Source organism: Python bivittatus, unplaced genomic scaffold (genome assembly GCF_059951505.1).
Source record: "Python bivittatus isolate LINGU-HERP-01145 unplaced genomic scaffold, Pbiv_v1 ctg000560_np1212, whole genome shotgun sequence".
Lineage (NCBI taxonomy): Eukaryota > Metazoa > Chordata > Lepidosauria > Squamata > Pythonidae > Python > Python bivittatus.
Genome location: NW_028277083.1, coordinates 7,236,521 through 7,248,827, shown reverse-complemented (window position 1 = coordinate 7,248,827; position 12,307 = coordinate 7,236,521). Strand labels below are relative to the sequence as shown.

At 41.8% G+C, this 12,307-nt stretch overlaps 1 protein-coding gene across 2 annotated transcripts in view; it reads left to right on the top strand.

The window, feature by feature from the left end:
- Positions 1-507: 507 nt before the first annotated feature.
- Positions 508-12,307, top strand: part of VPS35L (VPS35 endosomal protein sorting factor like) — a 46,616-nt gene continuing 34,816 nt past the window's right edge. Inside the window, exons 1-9 of one of the 2 annotated variants that reach the window (XM_088148104.1) lie at positions 508-587; positions 3,172-3,271; positions 3,803-3,967; positions 5,185-5,307; positions 5,741-5,765; positions 6,239-6,315; positions 6,659-6,787; positions 8,542-8,626; positions 10,991-11,050. In XM_088148104.1, the coding sequence (XP_088004230.1) occupies positions 571-587; positions 3,172-3,271; positions 3,803-3,967; positions 5,185-5,307; positions 5,741-5,765; positions 6,239-6,315; positions 6,659-6,787; positions 8,542-8,626; positions 10,991-11,050 (781 nt within the window). In that variant the 5' untranslated portion in view covers positions 508-570. The remainder of the gene's footprint in view (positions 588-3,171; positions 3,272-3,802; positions 3,968-5,184; positions 5,308-5,740; positions 5,766-6,238; positions 6,316-6,658; positions 6,788-8,541; positions 8,627-10,990; positions 11,051-12,307) is intronic. The other variant, XM_088148105.1, reaches the window with a different exon arrangement.

Here is a 12,307-nt window from a genome sequence, read left to right as displayed (position 1 = left end):
ACACAGAGTCGGAGCAGTGCTATGATTCAGTTGCAACATCGGACCGAGTCACGGCTAGTTGACTATAAGCTGTGTTCGCCCTAAGCTCTGGTTTGTTGGACAAGCCACCCTAAGCCGAGTTTGCACTGCAATGTCATGGCATAGTCAGAAGCCTCTTAAACCGTGTTTCTCAACCTTGGCAGCTTTCAGATGTGGGGACCCCAACTCCCAGAATTCCCCAGCCAGCTTGCTGGCTGGGGAATTCTGGGAGTTGGGGTCCCCACATCTGAAAGCTGCCAAGGTTGAGAAACACTGCTGTAAAAGTTGAGTTCTGGCAGCTAAGCCACAATAGCTTGTTGGCTAAAAACCAGCATAGGCTAAGCTCACGCTTCGTGCCCAGCGTCACGCATTGCCAACCCTAAGGCTGGTCTCAGGCGCCTTCCCTTCGCCCGCTAAGTTCCGCAGAGCCTTTTAGCTTCCCTTCGCCCCGCCCCTCGCTAGCAAAGGCAGCCGGGCAAGTGCCCTTCTCAAACGTGGCCGCTCCAGCGTCGGGCGGCGCTGGCGGGCGGGGAGTCACGTGAGGGGACCAAGATGGCTGCCATTCCCTGGTGAGGATCGCGGCGGGGAGGGAAGGAAAGGAAGAAAGAAATAGGAGGGACCCCCCCACCCCGTCAGATAAGGGAGCCTCGGCTTTCCCGCCCTTTTCCCTCCCCCCTCAGAGGCCTCCGGCCGCGGGGCTTGGCTCGGGGAGGGGGCGCAGGGGCTTGAAAGGGCGGCCCCCTCCGTGGCGAGCCTTATCCTCCCTAGAGGCGTCGGGACGACAACTCCCATCATCCTCCACCGGCTGCGAAGGACGGACGTTGTCTTCCCGGCGCATTGGGCGGGGGGGGGGCAAGCGGGCGGGGGCTTTACATGTCTTGGCGTGAGAAGCAGCCTTAAGGCCCTCAGAGAGGCTTGGGCAGATAGAAATCCAACAGGGACATCCTACGGTGACCGTATTTCCTTGGGAAAAATAACGGACCAGTCTGAAAAAGGGGCAAATCTGAAAGAGGTTCGTCAGGATAAAAAATGTTGATGGTTTATGTTGACAACTTGGCTTTGCAAAGGAAAATTCAAGAGCCAAACCAAGAAAAACTTTACAAAAACGCCTGTTTGAATAAAAACCTCTACAATCAAACGGTATCTGTAAATTTATTTTAAAAAGACCATTCCATTTCCATATTTTTCACATGAATGTGAAAGACTGCGTTAAATGGTACCATTTGTACGGGAAAAGTTAAATCACCAAAATAAAGGAGCAGCGGGAGTTTTGAAAAATAAATAAATCTAAGGACAGCTTTCTGAAATAAAGGCCTGGCCTTTATAATAAAGGATGGATGGTCACTATAGGCAACCCTCTGGAATTGGAGTGATGGGGATGGGGAGGTCAGCGAGCTGGAAAGTGGAGGCCTATATTTTTCTGGGAATCTGAGGTGCAGCCTTGGCCTTTTGAATAAATTAGGGTTTGTCTGCAAACGAAAAAGCCCTGTTTATCTTAGCAGTGATGGACCAGGTGGAAATCCCACAGGTGCGGCCTTTTTGGAGTTGGGGGATATACTTGGGGTGAGGCAAGGAAAGGGGTAATAGGGAGATTTGTAGGACAAAGAGATGTTCTTTTGGTGGTCTGAGAGATGGAAATTAAACCTGGAATCAGAGCTGCAACGGTGGGAGAGGTATGCATGGTGGGGGGGGGAGATGAACTGTGTTAATATTTAATGCAAAAAGACACTGTGGCTTTTAGCAGTTGTCCAGCAAATAGCAATCCCCCGGTCCATCTCTTTTGGGACAGGAGGGAGGATGAAGGGAAAGGAATATGAACCCTTAAAGCAAGGTGCAGATGCCAGCAAACTTTTCCTCTAAATAGTGCTATGGCGGGTAGTAAAGAGGTGCCTCTGTGCAGCAGTGAATGGTGCAGCAATGGGCAGTAACTTGGTTGCTTGGAGAAATCAGCCGTATCACATGCAAACTAAAAAGAGGTTTTAGCAGCAAAGCATCTTGCAGGTTACTATGTCTAACTTCGGTATGCCTTTTGCTTTATGCTGATTATCCTGAAAGGGAAAAGCATGATGAAAAGTTACATACTTGGGAAAACACTAGACTTTTACATGCATTTTCACATCCCTTAATTATGCCACAAGAATAGGCTTCCAATGGAAATGTGCGTGTGCAGAAATATTGATGAAATACTTTCTGTCCCTCCAGTGATCAGGTGTTTACTTCCAAACTCGATTTGTTACAGAGAAGTGTATATTTTTCAAATGGATTGACTGGGTTCACACTCTAAGCCAAACCCTGATAAACTATCTTACAGCTGAGCATGTTGCTGAACCCAGCCATTGTGGTTTATTCAATATACCAACATTAAACAAATGTGTAGCTACGGTAGTATGTCAGTCCAGAAGTTTGCTTTTGACTGGAAGGAAAAAAAAGTATTCTTTCAGATTCCAGTTGGTGTCACTGGTGATTCATCTTAGGAAAGAAATGTTTCTTCTCTTTTGTTAATAAATGTTTACTTACTGCAAAACGTCTACATTGAACTGATGAAAGTGAAATTATGTGTAATAATGTTCTCCTACATTCAGATAATTTCAAAACAGCTCCTCTGTCCTTTTGACTGGAAGTGCTAGGTCATTTTTCTTGCAACTTGCCTTGAACTTATGCTTATAGGTAAAATTTATTTTTATTGAATTATGATATATCTCAGGGTTGGCCCTTTGGATGGTGTTGGATTGGTCTTCCCATCATCATGGGTGTCCCGTGCTGGTTAGAGTAGGTTGGAATTGGAATTTAGCACCTGTAGAAGACCACATGTTGCCTGTCCACCCTGTGGATTTCTTCTGAATTCTCCTAACCTTTTATAGAGAGACTTGTGGAAAGGTGTGTGAGAATTGGCCTTCAACGTACTGGTTTGAATTCTTGTCTCTGCTGAAACAGATGTGGAGTAAAGCTGACTTGCAAGATGTGATTTATGATTCCTCCATTTATTTTTCCTCCAGTGAATTCATTGCCCTTCACATTGGTGAAGCCAAAATAGAGGGAATCTCATCAGCTTTTGCATTAGTGGCAGGTTGAATAAGGCTTTTCCATACTGTGAGTGGGCTTTGCAAATCATGCCTGCTCATGAAATTATATATTTTTACTTTTGTCCTTCAGGCATGCAAGAACTCGAAACTATGGACGTGAATTGGAATTATGCAGGCTGGAAGCTGTGTCTGTGGAATTTGGAGACTTCCATCCACTCAAACCCATTATGGTAGGTTTACCTTGTAATCTGCAGAAAAATATACACTGCCATATTGGTCTGTTTGGGCAGAATCCAAATCCACAGTATCATTATCAAGTTTGATTAATAAAAGAGCAAGACCTTTTTAGTTGTGGCACCAATCATATCCTCCATAAAGGGGTCTGTTTGATACCATCAGTGTGACTTCAAGTGGGGGAAATTAAATTCTACACCATTTGCTGTGTACACTGGTGGTAGAATGTTCAGTTTTCTATTTGCAGCATGTGGATATGCCTGAAATCCTGATTTAAGCTTATTCAGAATTTGGCTATGGCTAGCACTGAGTTTTATTCTCCTCCATTGTCTTCTTAAGGAAATGGCCATAAGTATGCCTAGCTCAGTGGTAGCTTACAGATTGAATCATCTCAATCTGAAATAGTTAGACGAGAGCTGGTATCTTCCACATGTTTGCCTGGTCTTGGAATAAGTGCCATTTCCTTTGGAATAAGCATGGAAGAGATTGGGCTGCAAACCTCTCATATATGGTATTTTATTCCTCAGGTTACTGAATCTAAGACAAAAAAATTGGGTCGTAAAGGAAGCACATCCTCTACATCTTCCTCCTCCTCTAGTTCAATGTTGGATCCACTGAGCAGCGTTCTGGATGGCACAGATCCTTTATCTTTGTTTGCAGCTACGGCAGATCCAATGGTGACTATAACAATGGTAATGTTATTTCAGACTGATTTTAGAGGGGGCTGATATCCTGCTGCCCCTGCATTCTGCAAATGTGCGTTGTCCAAAATTGTAATGTTTTGTCTCCGGGGTCACGAACCCAGAGGCCACTGAAGAGAGCCCAGGTCAACCCAGTTAGAAGAAGCCTTCTGAATGCTCTGTAATGTCATCCTAGCCGGACAATGACTCCTCCATAGCCTCTATATTTTCCAAGTTGCAGAAAGGGGACACAGACCCTTTGACTTAGCAGCAAGCAGGGATAGAGTTAAGACATCTCCTGGGATCACAGTCAGGCTCTGAAGTGACAGCTGTCTGGATGAGAGTTTAATTGCCTTCTCTTTTGGATAGACAAGTTTTTTTGCTGGCTGGGGGCTATATTTAAATTCCTTATAGTGAGGATTGCAGTGGATAGGGTCACGTCACACCTATGGGCTCCTCCCAAATGTTGTGGTCTCCACTCATATTTGGGGGGCGATAGAGGGGAGAAGGTGGATATCTTTTTTTAATCATTTCAAGCTTGTTCAGGGTCGGTGTTACTTTATATTTTGTGAGTTTCCTGTCTCAAAATGGTAGGAGAAGCAGATAGGAATCACAACCACATGAGCTAATTCTACTTTATTGTAAAGCTACATTAACAGAACCTTGCAAGTCTGACAGTACAATCCTCCCCCCCCATCATCTCCTTTACAACTAGGGAGGGTCCCTTCTGAGCCTCTTGCCCTTCCCACTATGCCGTCTCTTATCTGACCATTCCCTTAGCAGCATCTCTTTGCCCGGTCTCCCAAGGTCTTTCCCACATACCATGACAGAAAGTGTTCTGTTATTTTCAGCTGTCGTTTTTAGTATTCACCGATGCACTCAGAGGGATGGGGGGCTGCAAAGAAGGTAAGTGGTTTAACAAGTCTTTCAGTGAGCTCTCCAAGGTGCTGAATGCACAGGCCAGACTTCATTTGTGCTACTCTCCATAGGTAGCTAATCTGTCTGCTTTTACTGAATAGCTGATGGATTTGCCTGCAGTTATTTTTTTTTAATATATTTCTGACAATTCATGTTTGTCACTGGCTTTTATTCATTCTTGTGTTGTACCATTTAATTTTATCTTCAATTTAGAAAAAAATAAAAGGAAGGCGTTTTTAACCATAAAAGCAGCACTATTTATTTATGCAAGAATGTTACACTTTCTTTGTAACTCTCTTATTCCTTTGTAGGATAATGCCAGGAAGAAGCGTGATAAAGATGAGAGTTTGTCTGTGGGAAGTGACTTTGAACCTTGGTCAAGCAAACGGGGTGAAATACTGGCACGGTACACAACAAATGAGAAACTGTCCATAGTGAGTCAATTTTTAATCTTGTTTAAATAATGCAAATAAAGCTGTTGGGAATCAAGGAAAACATTTCATGAGGCAAGTCTAATTATTATAAAAGAAAGGTAATTTATCGGGGCATGTTGAGAATTGGCAGTGGGTCACATTTTTCTCCTGAGCTACCTTTCTCCTGGAACATCTGGAGCTGCAAAACCATACTTTAAAATATAATTGCCTGGGTTCATGTTTTAAGCCAAAAGCCATGGTTTATAAAGTGTAATGATTATATTCATAGAACATATCAAACCAAACCAGCCATATTGTAGCTTTGAGTAGTACGTGATAATTCACATTGTGAATTTTGAAAGGTCCTGATTGTTATGTTGGCCTTTGGTTACGTAACAAAACTGGGCAGTTGGGCATCACTAATTTTGAAACTGAATATCTCTTTCTTTTGTAGAATTTATACATGGGATCTGAAAAAGGTAAGCATTTGCTTCCAAATACTTAACTATATTGAAAGTTTTACATATAACTGCCAGCATTATCTTCTGTTCTCTTTCCTGTAAAACATATTGTTGCTTAATTGAAAGAATATTACATGAAGGAGTTTCCTCATGAACTGACACCCTCTCTTTTGATACATATGGAGTCTTCACATTCTTAAAAAAAAACAACCTAAAGGTTGGACAGCTATACATTTGTTTTCCAAACAGAGGACTCCTAGGGCTTTTATAAAGCAGAAATTTGGCATACAACATGTAAAATACTGGCAATTACAAAAGTTCGAGATGTACATCAGAACATGTCTATTCTAACCCCTGTGTGCATTTGTTTTCTACAGATATCATTGGGGCATAATTTATTATTAATCTCAATCCAAAATTAGTGTAGAATCTCATCCTCAAAAATTGAGTTCCTGAGGATTGTACAATTTAAACCATGTAATTACTTGCAGGAAAAGCTACAACTCCTGGATCTGCAGTTTCAGAGAAAGTGCGGACCAGACTAGAAGAATTGGATGATCTTGAAGAGGTGAGCAACAACTTGTTTTTTAAAACAATATCTGTCATTGATTTCCAGTATTCTATGGGATTTTCACATACTTTACAGTCTATTGTACCCTGTCTTTTGAGAAAATCCAGATGAGAGCTTTTGATCCTGTAATTTGTAACAGATAAAAAAATTATGTTCTAATGTAAACAATAAGACAGAAATGCCTGTTTGAGGAGAAAAGATGCTGTCTGGAATTCTTCAGGAGTGATAGCTGGTTTCTACTGGACAGCAATTCTGCATTTTCCACACTGTTCTCCCAAAGAGAGAGAAGTAAGTTGTTAAAAAATAACTCACTGTTTGCACCCTACGTATACTTTCTCAGGGGTCCCAAAAAGAATTACTCAACTTAACCCAGCAAGACTATACAAACCGGATTGAAGAACTCAACCAATCCTTGAAGGATGCGTGGGCCTCAGATCAGAAAGTAAAAGCCCTAAAGATTGTTATTCAGGTGAGTATTATAATGTTATTATAATAAGTAGGGTTACAAGTTCATGAAAAAGAATGCTTTTAACCTCTTCAGAAGAGTTAACTGCTGCTTCCAGGTTTTCCCCCTTTTCTTTTTGAGTGGACAAGCTTGAACAAGAAGTGTGCAGGTAACCTGGCTCTGATGCTTTCACCACTTGTGTTTATTTCAATTTTCCCAGTGGGTCTGTCTGCACAGGCCCTAAGATGGACAGGCAAGATGAGCATAGGCTGCTGCTGTTGCCGTGTCTTCTTCGCTCTCCTGCTGAAGATGGGTGGATAAGCAGCACTAGGAAGGAGGTGCACAACAGCTGAACTGGAAGTCCCCTTCCTGGGCTGGAACCTTGCCAGGCACCTAGTGGTTCCAGCCTTTGAGGCTGGTCTTGGCTGTGGCCCGCAGACAGAAATCTAGGTGCTGTAAGTTCTCAGCAGACTCCTGAGCTGGCAGTGCCTGACCAGCAGAGAATCTTGGAGTTATGTTGGCGGTTTGGTGAAAGAGTCAAGCCAGCCTGTGACTGCTATAAGGAGGCACATTCCACGCTTAGGAAGGGAACTCAAAAGAGAACTGCCAGTGGAATGCCCTCATGCACTAGGGCAACACAGATGAGCACGCTTTGGCTGCTGGGTATAGTTTTGGTGACTGCTCCTTGAAAAATATTATAAAACTAGAAAAGAGGTAAAAAAGTGGCAAGGAAAACATTAGAGACCAGGGGTAGCTCCGTACAATAGCTCCCTGCAAAGAAGGAATCCAGCAAGTAATGCTCTCTTGCTTGGAAAGAAGGCAGGAAATCAGAGGCCCATCTTCATTCTCCTTACTGGCGTTTTCTCTTTTTTACCCTCGCTCCACCTTTGCTTCAGGTAGGTGCAACCCCCCAAACCAGGTGACTCTGCTTCTCCTCCTCCTCCTGAGCTTTGCAGATGAGGGAGAGGAGATGCTTTGCTTCCTAGATAGGTATTTTATTTATTTGAAGTATTTATACCTGAAAGGTTCATTGCGAGGGATAATCCCTGGGCTGACCAGAAGGAAAAAGGTGATGGGAAGAGAAGAGGAAAGCAGAATGATCCTGCAGTAATGCTTAATTCTTCACGGTTACTGTAATGAGTAGCTAACACAGGAATAACTGGAAATGGGATATCCAGGGATATTCTGTTACTTTTTCTCTCAGAGCATTTAGCACTGCTGGCCTGTAGGGGAGAGGCTCAGGCCAGTTAATAACAGCAGTAATGGATGGAAAGAACAATCCCTTCATATCTGTGTATTTTCTTTCTCCCTGGTTAATTTTCTTCTAGCAAAGATGGTTGGGGAGGGTTCAAAGAGAAACTTCCTAGGGGTTTGCCGTTGGAGTGTTCAGTTGTGAAAGGAGTCTGGCCCCGCTGTTCCACCTTTCCTTCCCCAGCATTGTTACTAGCGTTTATTGGGAATGTTTATCTTTTGGTGCTGGAATGACATCTGGAATATATTATAAATAATATGGTGGGGCTTGGCAGCAGTTCCATTCCATTGCTGTTGGGTTAAGAAGGAATTTAGTGCTGAAGAAATCAGTATGCAGCTTGAGGGTCAGCCAGGAAATAAATAATTGGATGCTGTAGAGTTGGAATGGAAGTCTATGTGTTTCTAAAAGTGGATGAATTCTGCCCTTCAAATAATGTGCTGTCTTTGAGCTACCTTTTAATTGGCAAAATGACAAGCTGTAATTACACAATATGTTAATTTTCTTTTCTCTTTTTCTCCCCACCTAGTGTTCTAAACTTCTTTCAGATACAACTGTAATTCAGTTTTATCCCAGTAAATTTGTCTTAATAACAGACATCCTTGATACATTTGGTAAGTATGGGGCCATATTGTACTTTTTATTAAAAAAGAAAAAAGAAAAATATGAATGATTTCTGAGAAATAATTTATGTGAGCAAGGAATTCTGGAAAAGAGGATCTTGGAGGAGGACAGCCTTGTTAGTCTCTGATGCAAAAAATCAGAACAATCCTGTAGCACCTTTTCCAAGTAACAAATTTTATTAGAAGGCAGAAGTTGTTCTAAGCTGCAGGTCACAAAATCTTATGCCCTTAATAAAATCCTGAAGAGAAAATAGAGGCTTCTTTCCAATAGGAACAGGGGAACACTTAGGAAAAATCTATGCCATCATTTCTCTAGCCATCTCTATTTTTTGCAGTTCCCAGAACCTCTAAGATCAAACTCTTGAAATTTCTGGGTTTACCCACAATGTGTCAGATTTGGATGGCTTCAAGCTCAAGAATAACAATATTCATGGCTTGGGTTGTTGTGAGCCAAGTTGAAGACTATTTTGACAGGTGCCTGCTAACAGCTGTTGCAACCTGGCCCTTCCAAGAAAAGTAGAAATATTATTGTGCTGGATTCCTTCTTGTAAGTGTCTTGGCTGCAATGGCTGAGAAGTCTTTATTTGATTATTTATTATTTTTAAAAGCTATCACCTAACTTGGCGTGCATGTATGTGAGAGTGCATAATCTACACATGCTGAAGAAACAATTTTCCCTTTCATTTGCAGGCACTGATAATAGCTTTTGTTTCTCCTTGACAGCATGGTTTGTCTATAATTCCTGGTAGCTAGAAGTAATTATGGATATTCTTTCCACACATGCATAGATATACCTGTATACACATGGACCCCTTAGAGCACTGTTTCTCAACCTTGGCGACTTTAAGATGTGGACTTCGACTCCCAGAATTCCCTAGCCAGCCAGGCTGGCTGGGGAATTCTGGGAGTTGAAGTCCACACATCTTAAAGTTGCCAAGGTTGAGAAACACTGCCTTATAGACATTCTGTACAGGATACCATATAGAATAAATGTTGTATGGCCAACTTTTAAAAGCAATTTTTGGGTAATAACACACTAGGAGGTTTTTGAGCATTCATCCCTTTCATTCTGCAATTTAATGAAACAGGTTATACCCTCTTTTAAATCTGGACTATCAAGCAAGATACCACGATGTACCCATTATCCCACTTGGGGGCAGCATGATGTAATGACAAAAGTGCATTTAGCAAATAAAAAGCATAACATGATTAGAATTAGAGGAGGCAGAGTGGAAGAACTCTTTATTTAGATTTCTAACCCATTCTCTTCTGACAGCAGGATATGGAGGTTGCATGAGTATGCCACAAAACATTTTAGAGAGGATATCCAGTTAATACCATTTTCAGGAAAGCAGGTTTTCTGCGCATTTCATAAAATACTTAATCATTTAACATAATGATCCAGTGAGCTCCAGTGGAATAGAGAGCATGAGGATTAATCCATTTCAAAACAACCTTACAGTGGAGATTTTGTCTGTCTGTCTCTATCTAATTTGCATGCTGCCCAACTCTCAATAACTCTGGGCAGCTTAGAACAAGCAAAACAAGGAAAATACAAAAAATGACCAGTTTTTTTTAAAAAGAACAATGTAAAAAATAAATTAAAATGGCTAGAATGACAGACTGGAGAAGGACGAAGCAAAGGGTCTTTATTCTCCCCCGCCAAAGGCCTGGGCAAAGAGCCATGTCTTCTAGGCCCTTCTAAATAACAGCGGGGTGGGGGCTGTCTGGATCTCAGAGGGAACCTCATTCCAGAAGGCAGGTCTGACTGAGAGATTGACTAGCCATGTATTACCTAATGAATTCCATGGTGGCGTAAGGAGAGATTTGACCTATTGTGTCATACTAGCTCAGTATCAATCAGTAATCCCCTCTGATTTATGTGAACCACTTTAGAGATTTCCATGAATTCCTTATCCTTAAGGAATCTCAAAAATAAACATGATCGATCAGGGGGCCTGAACTCTGTGCTTGGTTTTGAGCTTTTTGAGGAAAGGTAGCACATAATAAAATAAAAATTTGCTTACCATCCTGATTTTATTTCCTGAGATATTATGTTGTGAGCAGATCACCAGTCTTATTTATATATTCTGTTCTTTTTAAATGCAACCCTCAAAAGTTCATTTTCTTACCTGTCTAGCTTTTTGCTTTGGATAACTAGGGTGGAACTCGAAGTTCCTCCTGGGTTTTCATTGATTAGTTTATGAATTTCCAAACTATCTGCACTTTAATTTTCTAATTTTAACCCATATACTTGATAAGCAGTAATTGACAGTCTCTTCCAGAACTTGCATCCAGAGAATGTCTGGGCCACACAAATGGTATTTTTCCATCTTCTTATTGTTATTATTACAGGAAAGTTGGTGTATGAAAGGATCTTTTCTATGTGTACTGATCATTGTAGCCCATTGCCAGGTAAGATGTTCTGTAGCAAATAAGATGGTGCACACTCATTAACATCTTTGTCACCAGCAGCCAGTTGGAGACAATTGTTCAGAATTAGCAGTAGAAAAGATGAATAAGACCCAACGGAGAAAGATAAAGGCACATTCCAAAATATCTCAGAAGTTTAACTTCCTAAAAGTTAATTCTAATGTTGTTTCCAACAGTCTTGTCATTGATATGAGTTTTCCAATCATAGTTCTATTGCATTTTAAGAGAAAGGGGCTCTGAGAGCCTTAGCAAGCTTTTGGGGAAGATCACATGGGGATTGTTGACCTCAGGTTGACTGACTGTGTTTTAGTTAGTGAGAACAAAGACTAAGTAAGAAATGTGGGATAATTCCATTATACGTACCTTCAAGCACAACCTCTCTGCAGAAAATCCAAAATCAAAGTAGGACTAGAGAGGTTCCTTGGCTGGAGCTGCTGTGAGTCAGTAGAGACCAAAACTGGGGACTCTGCATGTTGCCAAACTACATGCTGATTGGGGCTCCTGGGAGTTGTTCTTCAGCATCTTCTTGAGAACCACAAAGTCCCCAGTTCTGGTAGATACAGTAATATTGACCTAGATGGACTGGGGGTTTACCTTGCTTATAAGACAACTTCCACAGTCTCTCTGTTTCTCTGTATAAACATACAGGTTTCACAGCAAGTGGCAATCCCTAGCTGATCTTGTCTGATCTCCAAAGTTAGGGCTTGGATGGGAGACTAACAGGACATCCTAGGGCTGTAACTAGATTGGGAAGTTGAAAAATGATCCTGGGAGAATGCAGAAGCAAACCATTTCCATACGGTTGTTGAGAAAATGGTGTGGTGGTGTCCATCCTAATAAAGTCCATTCATTCATTTGTTTGTTCATTCGCTCGTTCAAGAAGATGGCATGGTGGTGTCAATTTTATCACTAGCTCAATTTGAGGATGATTTTCCTTTTAAAAATACGTATATAAATGTATTATTTACATCCTGCCTTTATTTATACAACTCAAGGCATTGTACATAATGTTCCTGCTCCTATCTTCCCCACAACTCTGACTTGAGTTGAGTTGGGTTGAGAGACTGGCCTCAAATCACCCAGCTGGCTTCTGTGCCTAATGAAGACTAGAACTTGCATTCCCCCAGTTTCTAGTCCATCACCTTAGCCGCTACCCCAAACTCTCTCTCTCTAGATGCGCAGGATGGTTTGAGACGCCGTGTGATCTTTTGCTTCTGCCTACTGCTCCTTTACTCCTGT